The sequence below is a fragment of the Rattus norvegicus genome, chromosome 4 (assembly GCF_021556685.1).
Source record: "Rattus norvegicus strain SHRSP/BbbUtx chromosome 4, alternate assembly SHRSP_T2T, whole genome shotgun sequence".
NCBI classification, from domain to species: Eukaryota; Metazoa; Chordata; class Mammalia; order Rodentia; family Muridae; genus Rattus; species Rattus norvegicus.
Window position 1 is genome coordinate 177917018 of NC_141537.1, and position 15463 is coordinate 177932480.

The 15463-nt window shown below is 45.7% G+C and overlaps 1 protein-coding gene across 4 annotated transcripts in view; it reads right to left on the bottom strand.

The window, feature by feature from the left end:
• St8sia1 (ST8 alpha-N-acetyl-neuraminide alpha-2,8-sialyltransferase 1) overlaps window positions 1–15463 on the bottom strand; it is a 137622-nt gene that overhangs the window by 41808 nt on the left and 80351 nt on the right. For 3 of the 4 annotated variants that reach the window (XR_015685312.1, XM_087656088.1, NM_012813.3), the window contains 2 exon segments: window positions 15025–15134; window positions 6253–6345 (listed from right to left, as the gene is read on the bottom strand). Coding sequence is in view for 3 of the 4 variants with exons in the window: in XM_087656088.1 (XP_087512214.1) it covers window positions 6253–6345; window positions 15025–15134 (203 nt within the window). In the remaining variant the exon portion in view is untranslated. 4 annotated transcript variants of the gene reach the window in all.

Here is a 15463-nt window from a genome sequence, read left to right on the forward strand (position 1 = left end):
AGAGCAGAAATCATTCTAAGAATTTGGCTCACAGAGAGCAGAGGCCACCTGCAGTGGCATGGTGGGAAGAAGTGGGAACTGGCTTGGTATGGACTGACTGGCAGTGACTCAGCCTCCCAGGATGAAAAGCTATTCCCAGACTTCAAAGAAAGCTTTGCGGTCGAAGAATCAGAATTTATCGATGTGAAAAGATGGGCAGCGATAAGAGCAGAGATGCCAATAGAGAGAGAGTCATGACAATTTATCTCAGAGAGAAGTGATCAGCTTGGATCAACCAGGCGGGACATGAGAGGGTCTAGCTGGAAGCCACCTCCACAAGCAGTTATCTGGTGGGAGAGTGCTTCTGCCTTAACAGCTCCAAACCGCTTGCAAATAGGCGGTCTTGTCAATTATACTTTAATAAAAAGCTTCCCCGTAGTAACCCAGGTAGGGCTGCGGTCTCTTTCCTGATGGCTCATCACGTTTAAGTAGTCACGCTGGCCCCGTGGTGACCCGAAAGTTGTATGGCTACCCGACTTTCCATCCCACAATCCCTCGCACCCTTCCTTTCCAACTTGGGCCCGGAAGAATGGCTCCCGCAAAGAAGGGTGGCGAGAAGAAGGGCTGTTCTCTCATCAACGAGGTGGCGACCCGAGAATACACCATCAACAGTCACAAGCGCATCCATGGGCACTCAAAGAAATTCGGAAATTTGCCATGAAGGAAATGGGGCTCAAGATAAGCGCCTTGACACCAGGCTCAACAAAGCCGTCTGGGCCCAGGGAATAAGGAATGTTGCGAACCGCATCCGAGTACGTTTGTCCAGAAAGCGTAACGGGATGAGGATTCACCAAACAAGCTCTACAGACTTGTAACTTACGTGCCTGTTACCACATTCAAAAATCTACTGACGGCCAATGCAGATGAGAGCTGACCTGCTGAATGTCAAATAAAGTTGCAGAACTACCAAAAAAAATAAAAATAAAAATAAAGTAGTCATGCTGTGGCTTGATTGTAGCTTGGTCCGCTTATGCTTTTGGTTCATTAGTGTTTATCAAATGTGCATCCCTCACCCTTCCCTGTATCCCGTTACTGTTTCTAATAGCTACTTTTCTATCGCGGGGACAAATCATGACCACAAACCTTACAGAAGGAAGTTTATTTGGCGTTTCAGAGGGAAAACAGTCGACCGCGGCAGAGTGGAGGCCCAGCAGCTGGAGCTCACATCCGGGACCACAAGAAGGAAGCAGAAAGATAATTCGAAATAGCATTAGTCATCAAGCTCTTCAAGCCCTTCTCCGGTGGCCTTCCTCCTCCAACGTGGCAACACCTCCTAAGCTTCTCCAGACGGTACCGATTCTGGACCAAATATTCAAATTCATGCCTGAGACTATCGGGACACCTCATGCAAACTGCCACACTGCCAGAATCATCAGAACACGGGGTAGAAAGTCCTAAGCAAACCCTTCCTGTTAAAGAGCGTGAATGTGAAATGTCTCCCCAAAGGCTTCTGTGTTTCTTCACTTGGTCCTCAGCCAGGGATGCTGTCTGAGGAAGCTGTGACATCTCTGGGAGCTCTTGCTAAGGAAGTAGTTTGGGGACAGGCTTTGAGATACAGAAGACAGCCCATTTCCAGCCCTAGCTTTCTGCGTCCTGATTTACCCAACCAAAGTCACCATTACCTCAGCTCCAGCTGTATCAGCTGTTATACGTTCTTGCTGCCAGAATATCATGCTATCACCTCAGTACCATGAGCCACCCCAGCACTGTGAACCACTTCAGCACCATGCCACCCTCTTACCACCATGCCTCTACCTCACCACTATGAGCCACCTCACTACCTTATTACCTCACTACAATGCTGGCCACCTTACCACCATGCTTTTTTTTTTTTTTTTTTTTTTTTTTAACGACTGACTGTACCTTCTCAAACCATCAACAACAACAACAAAATTCTTTCTACCTTAAATTGCTTCTTCCGGGTGTTTCTTGACTGACAGCAAGACTAATTCAAATGCAAGGGCACCTTTTACATCATGAAGTCATTGCTCTCCCAGTCATGGCTCAGCTGTAAGACCAGCTATAAACCCCCACTGTAATCTCTCCAACCACTCTCCAAAAGGTGAAAGAAAAGGAAGAGAGAAAAGAGAAGTGAAGCCAGCCACAGAACGACCTCAGCCATTAGTCAACCTTAAATCTACCACTCACTTTTGTCTGGTAGCACATCCCTTATCTGTCACAAATTCTTCCATCGACAGATTGGGATGTATCTGCTCAGCCTGTGACAGGCTGTCCCGTACACAGCATGGTTTTTGACTTTGTTTTAAGATTCCTTCTGCGTTCCTATTTCAGTTGACGCTATTCATTAAGTATTAATAAATCTAAACATTCATGTCTATTGTGTGGTCCCACAGCTGTACTCTAAGGTTTAATCTCATATCTGGAGAATTCTTTCTTTTCATTCCAGTTCACCAATTCTCTCTTCAGCTGTGTCTAATCTGATGTCAATCCACTTCATCAGTTATTCCATGTGTTTCTAAAAGATCTGTTAGCACATTTATTTGGTTATTTTACTCTTTATTGGTTTTTCATTTTTTTGCTACAATGATTTCATATTTGTAACTTAGTATACCTTACAATTTTAGAAAGTCTTTATACACAGGCATTTAGACCTGTGATTTATTTATTTGTTTGTTTGTCTCAATGACTAGTGTGTCTTGTAGTGCTTGACTATGAAAACACATTCGTTTGAACATGGTGCATGAGAACTCTGAGAGAGTTCCTCTAGATGAATTGATGTTAGCATCTGATTGGAAACTGAGGGTTGCCCCTGACCATCAATCACTTGAAGCTACGCCTCCATTTCACATGGGGCACACACATGTGCATTGAGGGCCTGGGATCTTGTTCTAAGTTTCAGTGTGCAGCCTTTACAAATTTTAGGGCCTACTTTCTGTTCTGTGTATTTGGATTTGGGAAGATGAGGGAAAGAGGGTAGATGCCCTTGGACTTTCTTGTGTGTTTAATAATGCATTTAAAAGTATGTTTAACCCAAGATCAGAATGTATTACCACAGGAGATCACCTGGAGGAACAATTTGGGACATCAATCAGCAAGGCTTTATGAAGTCTGTTACCTTATCTAAATTTCTCAATAGCCCTGAGATGAGTATTTTTATTCTCAATTGACAGAAAGGTTAAATAACTCAGGCTACAAAGATAGCGAGTGTAGAAGTTTAAAACTCAGGGAAAGGTCTGCTTAAGGCTAAAATTGCAAAGCCTTCAATTGCAAAGGCTTTTGCTTTGTTGGTGGCACCAGGGCTTGAACCCAAGGCCTTGTATATAGTAGGCAAGCACTCTACCACTGAGCTATATACCCAGCTCCTGACACCTATGCTATTCGCCACTATGTAACATTGCCTCTCACATAAGCACTGTGCATTCATAGCCTCCTGGGCCATTTCTTTCTCCTCTCCACCATGTTCCACTCTAGTTTTAGGTCTTGCTTTCTAATTCCCTGCTACACTACGGATACCAAGCTGAACAGCTAGCCCTTGGTGCTAACATCGAATCACTTGTAAAGTGCTTGTTCCCAAGCATCAGGAACTGAGTCTGGGTCCCCAGCACCACATAAAAGCCAGGTACAGACATGGGGACCTATGAGGCCAGCATCGAGGAGACAGAGGTGTGCAGATCCTATGTTTGCTACTCTGCCTGTCAATGCAGCTAATTAGCAAGCACTAAATTCAGTTAGAGACCCTGTCTCAGAAAGTAAGTTGGAAAAGTTGTTAGCATTCCTTCTAGGCTCCACCCCACAGTTACCTGGCAACAGCCAAGTGTGACGACTCAGTATAAAAGGAGCTGTTTGCCCCTTCATCTCTCTCTCTCTCTCTCTCTCTCTCTCTCTCTCTCTCTCTCTCTCTCTCTCTCTCTCCCCCTTCCCTCTCTGTCCCTGCCCCTTCTCTCCCCATTCCTCTTCCTCCTCTTGCCACTTGTTCAAGGCCAGCCTCTACTCCTCTATTCTCTCTCCCTCCCTCCCTCCCTCCCCCCTGCCTTTCTTCATCTGGTTGGTCCCTCAGCAGGAAGGGATGCCTCAGCATGGGCCTGCAAGAGGCACCCCCTTCTACCTCACTATACCATGCCTCTACCAAACATATTCCTGGTCCATCCATCCATCCATCCATCTGTCCTTCCTTCCTTCCTTCCTTCCTTCCTTCCATTTTTTATAAAATACAACAAAATTGTGGAATACGTGCAATGTTGGCCTCCACATATATGCACAGATGGACAAACACACACACACACATGCACACTCACACTCTCACACACACACACCACACATACTCACACACAGACACACACACAGACACACAGACACACACACACACACACACACACACACACACACACACACACGAGAGGTGGGGAAGAAACAGAATGAAAATAAGTCTGACATTGCAGAAAAACCTCCAGGCTACACAAGGAAGCTTGCCTAACGGCTTCCAGGGAGGCATCTCCTGAGGTGGGGATGGGGGTGGGGGTGGGGGTGGGGGTGGGGGTGGGGGTGGAGCAAAGATATCTGTAGAGAAACCCCACACAGGGTGTGTTTTATCTTATTGGGGGGGGGATAGGTTCTTGGCAGATCCCCATACCTTATTCTTATGTTGAATAATTAGGTGTCAGGGAGATGATTCTATCAAATGACACTACAGTACTTACTTGATCTAAAAGACAGGCTTTGTGACAGAAAGTTAACTTAATAAGCCTGACAAAGAGCTCTGGTTTCCACAGGAGGACACCTTATACCCAAAAGCACTCCGAGGTTTTGACAATGTCTACATAAAGCATGTAAAGACACACAAGGAACTGAGAATCTACAGCTTAACTCCTGCTAAAAATACTACATAAACTGATGGCAATGAAGAAAATGTCGGTATCTTAAAAAATGATTGAAGGCTACACGAAGAAACAAGTTTGAAGTGCAGTGGGTCAGACTTGAGTGGGTGCCCAAGTGCTCCCCTTCCTGTCAAACACTCTGAGCTCACCTGGGGACTTCATCAACTAGAGACTGACCCCAGTGCCCCCATCTTGGCTGCCAAGTCTTCTGGCCAGCTTGAGACCCAGGCCAGGACAGGCAGCCTGAGACTCCTGACAGCCTGACACACCCGGGCACTGTTATGATCCTCTGCTAGGCTTGCAGACAGGAGCCTAGCACAACTGTCCTCTGAGAGGCTTCACCCAGCAGCTGATGGAAAGTGATGCAGAGACCCACAGCCGCACTAAGCAGAGCTTAGAGAATCCTGTGGAAGAGGGAGAGGAAGGATTGAAGGAGCCAGAAGGGTCAAGGACACCACAAGAAAACCTACAGAATCAACTCACCTGAGCCCACAGGGGCTTATAGAGACTGGTCGGCCAGTCAGAGAGCCTTCATGGGCTGGACCTAGGGCCTCTACATATATGTAACAGTCTTGCATCTGGATCTTCATGTGGAACTCGTAAAGCAGGAGCAGGGGCTATCTCTGACTACATTGCCTGCCTTTGGATCCCTTTCTCCTAACTGGGCTGCCTTGTCTAGCCTCAGTAGAAGAATATGGGCCTAATCTTAATGCAACTTGATATGTCAAGTCTGGTTGGTATCCATGGGAGGCCTCCCCTTCTTTGAGGAAAAGAGGAGGAGGGAAAGGTAGGGGGAGGGAAGAGAGAAGGAAGGTACAGGGAGGAGAGGAGGGAGGGGAAGCTACAATTGGAATGTAAAATTAATTAATTATTAACTAACATTTTTAAAAAGGAGTTTTCACCGGCCATCTAAGGTCTGATATAGTTGAGCAAATTTATCATAACCACATTCGTGATGCGCATGCACGTGTGTGTGCCTGTGTGCATATGTGTGTGTTAAACTGGTCATTTCTTTGTTTATGTTTTAACAAGTCAGTTCACAGTTGCTGATCCAAAAGTAGGACCAAAGCCAGCACACTACATAGGAGTAGTAACGAGTGGGCAGGACGGTGTGCAAAACATTCAATCCCCTGTCATTTCTGCCATCTCTAGCAGAGAGGAGCCAAACCCCAGAGGAAGCACGAAATACTGAGAGCCCCCCCCCCCACAATACTTGCCTAGTTTATTTACGATTCCCTCCTCCATCCTTCCTGCCTGTCCAGATGGCTTCCCTCTTTGTTTGCAGCTAGGCTGAATTATGCTCACTCCCTTTAAGATGCAAATGGTTTCCCAACCGTCCTCTTTGGACCCCCACAAAGAGAAGCCCAGGAAGTCTTACCTCTGGCGAATTATGCTGGGGTTAGCTGTCACCAACTGAGTCTTGGAACCCACATCTCTGGTGTATTCACTTGACAAGGGAGGAAGGTTACACCTAGAAAAGCAGAAGGGACATTTCAGAATGACTCACACACTTGTAGATCAAGTCTGTGATTAGGGCACAGATAGGAATTGTAACCGTGGCTCAATTTATAAGCAACTGTTTTATCACTTTTCCCTTTTCATAGGGTTTAGATGACGAATTAACCATTAGCATCATCAAAATGCTGGGGGGAGTGTGCATTGGTTGGTTGGTTGGTTGGTTGGTTTGGGGGTGGTTGTTTTTGTTTTTTTAGTTTATATTTTGATGCCTGTGTGCGTGTGAGTGTGTGTGAGTGTGTGCGTGCGTGTGTGTGCACATGTGTATGTGTGCACATGTGTGCACATGTGTGCGTGTGTGTGCATGTGTGTGCGTGTGTGTGAGCGTGTGTGCACATGTGTGTGAGCGTATGTGTGTGAGCGTGTGCGTGCGTGTGTGCGCACGTGTGTGTGCACGTGTGTGTGCACGTGTGTGTGCACACGTGTGTGTGTGTGTGTGTGTGTGTGTGTGTTGTTTCAGAAGAAGTGACAGAAGTAGCTGATCTACCAAAGAAAAGAGATGTATCTTCGTTGTTTTTAAAGTGTGGTGTCAATACACCTGCAATCCTATGTTTGGGAGGTTGAGACAGGAGGGTACGAAGGCAACCTTGACTATACAGTGAGTTTGAGGTTATCCCGGGCTACATGAAAGCTTGAGTCAAAAATAAAATATAAGTAATTAATAAATAAATAAAAATAAATAAATAAATAAATAAATAAATAAATAAATAAATAAATAAGGGCTTGAGAGATGACTCAGCTCTTAGGAGTGTTCAGTGCTCTTGCATGGTACCCCATAACTGCCTATAAACCCAAGTCCAAGTGATCCGATGCCCTCTCTGGTTTCTGCTGGCACACGCATGGGATGCTATAAGCTCACTTACAAAATTTGTAGCTCTTTGTAAGTAATGAGAAGCAACACTTGAAGCGACAGGACAGGGCATTTTAAACTTGAAGTGAGGGCTCAGGAGGTAGAGGGCTGACATCACCACCCACCCGCTCCACATATAAACCCTGATGAAGTGTCCTGTTTACCCACGGTTTTCTTTATTTTTCCAAATATTATCATTAGAGCAGCAGTTTCTGGGCCACGTACTGCTCTGCTAACCGAATGCATGAATATTTTTGTGTATGTAGCAGAGGTATAGGTTGATCAGGGTGATGACACAAGGGATCATTGCCCAACAAACTGTGAAAGTAGTGTGTGTGTGTGTGTGTGTGTGTGTGCGTGTGCGTGTGTGTGAATGTGATATATACACAAGCGCACACGTGTAGGAATAGAAGTAAACATTAAGTATCTTCCTCTGTCACTTTCCACCCTACTTTTTGAGACAAGGTCCCTCACTGAACCTACCGCTCACTGACTTGGCTGCACCGCCTGGCTAGTGAGCTCCAGGCATTCTCCTGTCTCCATTTCATGGCACCGGGACTATAAATTCATGCCACCGGCCATGCCCGGCTTTTGTTTGAGTGCTAGGGGCAGAACTCAGACCCTCAGCCTTGTATGGCTGACACCCTCCCAATCAAACCTCCACATTACCAGCCCAAAAAGCGCTCTCCATGAGAGGAAACAGTCACCTCCCACTTGAGCCCCCAAACTCCACCCCTACCCTAATTGTTTCCCTTGGTAACGATGCCTTATGAGTGTACACAGTGGGAAACATGGCTGTCTCATACCCACAGCTGTGACTTTCTCTGGGCATCAGGACGTCCGTGCCTTGCTTTGGCCATAGTTCCTCCATGAACTGAAGCTAAGATAATGACTTTGCCTTCCTGAAAGTCTCTGTTTTGATGCCAAAAAAACCCCCCAAAAACCTATTGTGTCAGAAGTCTGGTGTTTGTGTACAGATAGAGCAGATAGACAAACGCTCTATCTGCTCCAGCCACACATCTGACTTGACTCCTGCCCCATCAGGGCCTGTCTAACTTGTATCATTTATTTATAGAAACAAACACTCTGGTCTCTGTGAGCTGCTATATTTTTCTCTACAGAGGTGCCCTGGGAGACAAAATTACCCACGCACCTATCAGCTGATATCCTCCCCTCCCCCTGTCCCCAGTTCTTTCTTCTTTTGAGCCTTGTGACTCCAACCACAACAGGCCAACAAGGCGGAACCGTCTCCATGTTGCTTTGAAATCTCCCTTTCATCTGCTTGTGGGTGGTAAAAGGCTGACTTTTCTGGTAACCACACACAGGTGGATCACCCAGCTGGTGATTTGGTCAATATTTATTGAAAGCAAACAGCGGGCCTCACAGAAAGCTGAGGAGAAGCTAGTCCCTACCCGAGCCCCCTCTTGAGGCATCTCCCAGCTCATCTCCCACCATACTCCACATGGCTTCCTGAGGAGTCTTGTGGAAGAGTGGACTCAGACATCAATACCAGGCCATAGCGGGCCATAGTATGGATTGGGTCATGATTGCATGATTTAACTGATCTTTGCAAAGCTGAGATGCCTCCCAACTAAAACACAAGCTAAAATTTAAATGTGTTCCTTAAGGGAGCTTTGGTCTTGACTGCCTTCACATCTACCTGAGAATAAGCAGTTGGTTCTAACATTTGCCAGGGAGTCCTTGTAACCCGTTTTGTCAATAACAAATTAGTTTTCATGTATAAATACTTTGCATCTATTGCACTGTAATTCTATCTACTGGCCCCTAAAGCCTGGTTTCCCACAGAAAGTCCGAGTGTAGACTCAAGTGACACCGTGTGACCTTGAACCCCAAGTTATTACTGACTCGTTGGTGAATAAGGATGCCTACAGCCTATAGCTGGGCAGAACTGAGATAGGAGGAACTTGGAGTTCCCGGGCTTGGGGGGAGGAGAACCATGAGAGAGAAGAAGAGGGAGGGAGAGGAGGAAGCCGTCCTGGGGTAGATGAGTCATAAAAATACAGCCATGAGGGTGAGCTGATTGGAGTTATGAACTGCCCAGACAGAACATGGTAAATTATAAAATGGGGTTACCATTGGAGAAATAGATTCTAATAACATAGAGGGTAGATATCTGCCCAGCGTCAGTACTGATTAAGGCTTATTATAAATTGTCGGGGACCGGACTGCTGGACTGAGCAGATTCCTGAGAAGGGCTTGACCTTTTCAAAGAAGAACATGTCCCCAGAAGCCTGTTGCCTCCTTGTCTAAGGAGAATATCTTGCAGTTTAATGATTCACCTTGTGTCCTTGGGCACTTCCCAGTACCCCCCACTCCCCACCCCTCACCTCCCACCACCACCACCCCCCCATCCCCACCTAAGAATCAGTTCCTGCTTCAATTCCTGCTTCAGAGCTTTAAATGCTGTATGCTCCTCTCAATAAACAGACCTTGACAAGGACACTGCTTGGTCTCGCTCCTCTTTCTCACCCTTTCTCCCGCAGGTATGGGTCCCCCTCGACCCCCAACAAATAACTGGGTCCCCGCTGGCAAGGGCAAGTGCCCCCACAGAGTGGCTCGCCATGGCCGAGCTGGGCACTCTGTGAAGTATGTCTGATCTATCTCAGACCACTACTTCCACCCTGGCGGAAATAACGAAACCTACGTGAGAGTGCCAGATGTGGGGGCAACCTGTGTAGACTAAGACACGGGGCTTCACCGAGCAGGTGCTGGTTGTGGATGCACACCATTTAGACAGAACTTCCTCCCACTGATAGTTAAGGAAAGGTGGAGAATAAATATAAGAGTTGTGTATCTTTTATCCGGGAACTGAATGATCAAAAGCAGGGTAGAAGCCCCCCAGTTGAGGTGAAATCTCCACACAGGAGTCCTTCTTGGTTCCACGGCTCGTGTGCCTGGGTCCATTTAGATCTTCTACCGCTGGAGCAAAGCCTCAAGGAAAGTTCTGTCAGTAAACAAACACACAAAATCCCCCAAACCGAAACAACAGCGAAATTCACAGAAGCAGCTTCTTCCTGTAACGGAGGGGTTCTAGTAACAAGAGAGATTTACGTGTGGCGTTCTGAAATCTGATGACAGAGCATGTTGGTGCAATGTCTGCCTTCTGTTCTGGGTAAATACTCCCCTCCACAACAAACATCAGGGGCACGTTCCATGTGTCTTTCCTTAGGAAAAAGGCACTATGATTATAGTTCCTCGATTCCTAAACTGAGAATTACATAGATTTACATAAATGGCCCATTAACACAGTCAATTTGTTTTCTAATAAGGCGTAACTGTGCAAAGTGTCCCAAAGTTCACATTACTGCTTGTTGGCTTGTTGAGAGATATTAGTAGCTTAAAGTGCCTCCATAGTGGTGACACTTATGAGCCGGACAGACATCGAGCACAGAAGAATGAGAAATTCTCTGAACAGGTGAATGGAGGAGATGGGGAATGGATAGGAGACTCAAGAAAAAGAACACAAAAGTGTGTGAGAGTGTGTGTGTGTGTGTGTGTGTGTAAGGGTGTGTAAGTGTATGTATGTGTGTGTGATGGTGTGTAAGTGTGTATGTGAGTGTGTATATGTGTGTATGTGTGTAAGTGTGTGTATGTGTGTGAGTGTGTGTGTTTAAGTATACAGAACATTCCTATGCATAGAACCCAAAAGACTGTCACCATACTGTGACTGAGAGCCACACGATACGTCTTCAACATGTCGTCATTATTACTCCTGCCTTATAAACACTTTAGGGAAATTGAATTCAAGGGTTTGTGGTGGTTGTTGCTTTTGCTGGTGTTGTAAGACAGGATCTCTTATAACCCAAGAGTGCCTCAAATACACTATGTAGCCAAGGATGACCCTAAACTTCTAATTCACCTTCCAGGCGCTAGGACTACCACATCCAGTCTTATGCAAGCACTTTACCCACTGAGCTACACGACCAAACCCACAGGGTTATTTTTAATGTGCTACTTTTGGTTAGATGATAAATGTGTACTTCAAAAAATGGGAATTTGTTTTTAGCATTCTGAAGGCTATGTTTACAAAATGTCTATGCAAAGAACGCTATGCAATGGTCGAAGGGCGGGGCTGGGGGACATTCTCAGCTGTGATCTGGGTACACCATGTAGGCAGGCCTATGTGGAGACCCCTTTCCCAGCTTCACCTGCTCGTACCATGTACTTCCTAGTTCCCATGTATTCACTAAATGTTTCACTTTGAAAATCTAACAGTGTATGGGTCTTCTAGCTATGTCCCGATCTCTATGCTAAACACCTATCCATAAATAGATCTGTTAGTTGCCAAGTTATACTTAAAAATAAGTTATCATTTATTATTACTCTTGGGCTGGCAAGATGTCTTAATACCTGGAGATGCTTTCCATACGAGTCTGATGGCCTGGAACATGCATGAATGTGGAAGGTGGGAACAGGCTTTATAAAGAGGTCATCTCACGACTAGTATTGACACACACACTATAATTACAAGGAAAACTCCATACTCCCACCTACTAGCCATAACTCAGCCTTTTCAATATTTGAAATGTGTTATAAAAATAACACTGTTTTAGAAATTGGAGGAGCATGGACACACAGCTCTGAGTATAACAATGTCTTCTCTGGATTCCTGTCTACTTCCTCCCCTCGCTCATCCTGAGTATTACAGTGAAGGCTTTGCAGTGAGACCTAATCCCAGGCACTCAATAGTTATGAGCTTGTGTGGTATCAACAGCAGATCATGTAAAAGGACAACCTAGTTGTGTCTATTTGGGATAAATGGGGCACCACGAGGTAACCCCCTGTGGTACTTAGGCAGGCTCTTCTACATGTTGGGTTGAAACATTCATCTTGCTAATGGTAGTCTCACACATACACACCGAGTCGCATGCAACACACTGACACATGCACTCACATACATGCAACACACATCCCACATACTCACACATACACTCATATACACACTCATACACATGCAACTTACACTCCACATACTACACACAAAAAACACACGCTCTTACACACACGATCTGCACAACACACATACACATATACACGCACTCACACAAATGCTCTCACATACATGTAACACACACACACACACACACACACACACACACGCACACACCAGGAGTAATAGAATCTGCTAAGAAACTTGATGCCTCCTTCCCTAGGGCTGTAGTTAATGGACAGCAAGAGGAGAGACCAGCACTTTCCTCCCTTGTCTTGGATCTACACTCTGGATGCTAGTGGAGGAAAGTTCTTAGTCCTTCAATCCAGGAAAATCAAACCTCCTGGATAGAGGGAAGTTACCCTCGAGGGCGAGCGTGCGGCTTCCCTGATGAACAGGTTAACAAGTTAAGGGAAGACTCAGCAGAATGGCCCAGTGTGTAGGCCATGATGAGAGCTGAGAGCTGAGACAGTGGCGGCTTAGTGAGGGCAGGGCCATGACGATTTAATCCCGCAGGGTCTGCTGGAGCTGCTGAACCAGGCCTTAAAACCTCTTCTAACTTTTCTTCACTGAATATTTGGAGAAAGCACCTCAACTGTGCTCTAGAGCAACTTGAAGCTTTGAAAAGGATGCAAACACAACAGCAACCACACAGTAGTCGTAGATCTAGAGAGAACCAGGGTTGACTGAGAGATGTCTCCTTCCCTCTCCTCAAACACCCTCACAGGGGTAAAATGGCACCACGCAGGCACCAAAAGGTCAACAGTGGGGCGTGACCTCCCAACCCTGTGCTCATTATTAGCTCTTCAGCCTCATGGATACCCAGGGGTGGGAGTGGGTGTGTCTGTGTGTGTGTTTGTGTGTTTGTGTCTGTGTGTGTTTGTGTCTGTGCCTGTTTATGTGTGTGTGTATTTGTATGTTTTGTGTGTTGTGTATGTTTGTGTGTGTTTGTATGTGTATGTGTGTGTGCATGTGTATATATGTCTATGCATGTATGTGTATCTCTGTATGTATATGTCTGTATGTTTGTGTCTCTGTGTGTTTATGTCTGTGTGTTTTTGTATGTTTGTTTCTGTGTGTTTTGTATGTCTGTGTGTGTTTGTGTCTGTGCATGTTTGTGTATGTGTGTGTATTTGTATGTTTTGTATGTTTGTGTGTATGTGTGATTATGTATGTGTGTGTATTTGTATGTTTTGTATGTTTGTGTGTATGTGTGTTTATGTCTGTGTGCGTTTGTGTGTATTTGTGTATGTGTGTATCTTTATGTGAATATGTCTGCATGTTTGTGTCTCTGTGTGTTTGTGTCTCTGTATGTTTGTGTGTGTTTGTGTCTGTGTGTGTGCATGTGTGTATATGTCTATGCATGTGTGTGTATCTGTATGTGAATATGTCTGCATGTTTGTGTGTGTTTGTGTCTGTGTGTGTGCATGTATTATATATCTATGCATGTGTGTGTGTATCTGTATGTGAACATGTCTGCATGTTTGTGTCTGTGTATTTGTGTCTCTGAATGTGTGTGTGTGTGTGTGCATGTGCACGTAGAGGCTACGGGTTTACAACAGTGTTTTCTGCAGCTACTCTCCAGTGAATATTTTGAAACAGAGTCTCTCACTGAATTGGAAGCTCATTAATTCAGCTAAACTGACTGCTCTATAAACCTGAGGCACCCTCCAGTCTCCACCTTCCTAGCTCTGGACTTATGGAGATGCTCACTTTTTAGGTAGATGCCAAGAATCAAACTTGAGTCCTTCCTGGTTACAGCATCCTTGGGTTCCAGGCTCACAGTCATCCCAAGTCTTTAAAACTTTGGGGTTCATCTGAATGGTTCTCCCAACCTCTCAATGTTCCTTTCCTCGACTAGACGTGTTTTCTTTTCCACACCATGTCCCAGATAAGTTTAACTCTGTCCTGCAGGGACCATGCTTAGCCTTGAGCTCACAATTACTCTACATTTCCCTCACCTCGACTCCACAATCCACCCTGAATGGCCCTGCCACTTGGTCTTCCTTTACTCCATCACTCCTCTCGTTGCAGAGCCCACTCTAGCCTCACTTGGTTTCCAGGATGTGTCACCTCCCAGGGTTTCTATCTAGAGCCTTCCCTCTTGACACTCCACCTTTCTTCATCCCTAGCTGGCAAACTCCATCTGCCCCAAGGCAGTCACTTGCTGTGCCCTAGCAGTGTCTGCTCAGACTCAGCCAGCACAGGCTGGCCGGCTACCGGCTGAAGGTGTCTTCCTTTGGTCAAGCTTAGCAGTTTTTATCACTGCCCTGAAAGAGCCTCTTGTCCTTCACCAAGGCTCACCCTGTGCTGCTCCTCCCTTAACCAAGCTTCTTATGTGATTTTTTTTCTCCCTCATCCTTCCTGCCAGTTTTAGTCACATACACACAAATCCCCAACTTTAAACTGCACTGGCTTTTTCAAACACTTCTGTGGAAAACTAAGAAGAAAAGAGTGCACTACAATGACTGTTTATTCATATAGAGTTTGCCCCAAGGAAAGAGCAATTTTCAAGGTTTTAATCACCCAACTGTATAATCTCAAGGAAGATGGGAGCCCTCACGATTGCTTCTCCCCACTGCCCTCATTAGCAGCAAAGCAGCACCTCTGCTAAGGGAGCTTCTGGACTTTGAACTTTCTTGGGGAAAGTTCCCTAGCCCCCCCCCCCCTTAGCATACTCCTAACTTCTCTTGTATACCAGCTTGAAGAGAAGCTAAAGACAGGCGACAGGAAATTAATTGCAAGCCACTAGGTTTGAAAGGCCCAGGGGCTTATGGAAGGGTTGGGAGAAAGGGAGAGGAGTCAGAGGCCACACTGTGAGTGCTCTCTCTTACCGCATGACAAAATTTGCTTCATCTATTTGACGGCCACAGCCACTCATCTTCAGAATCCCACCGTTTCCCACCACCGCACATTTCTTCAATGGCAGCTGGAAGGGGGTTGCCTAGCAACAGAAAACAAGGCGGGTTTTCACTGCAAAGAACTTACAACTGCTCCGACGTCATTATCCACAGCAGACCTGAGGAATTCGAAGGAAGTCCCAGCAGGGCAAAAAGAGTATCAGGAAGAAGGATGCCACTGATTTGTTAGGAAACAAGCTGGCCTGTTTCTTGGGGGAGGTAGGGTGGGGGATAATACAAAGCAGAAACAACAACAAAATGTCCCTAGAATGTGTTTAAATGTAACATTTCTTTTACAATGTATTTAAATGTAACTTTTTTTTTCTTTCTCGAATTGGCTGAGCACCTAGCCCAGGATGTTCGCCAGGGAAAG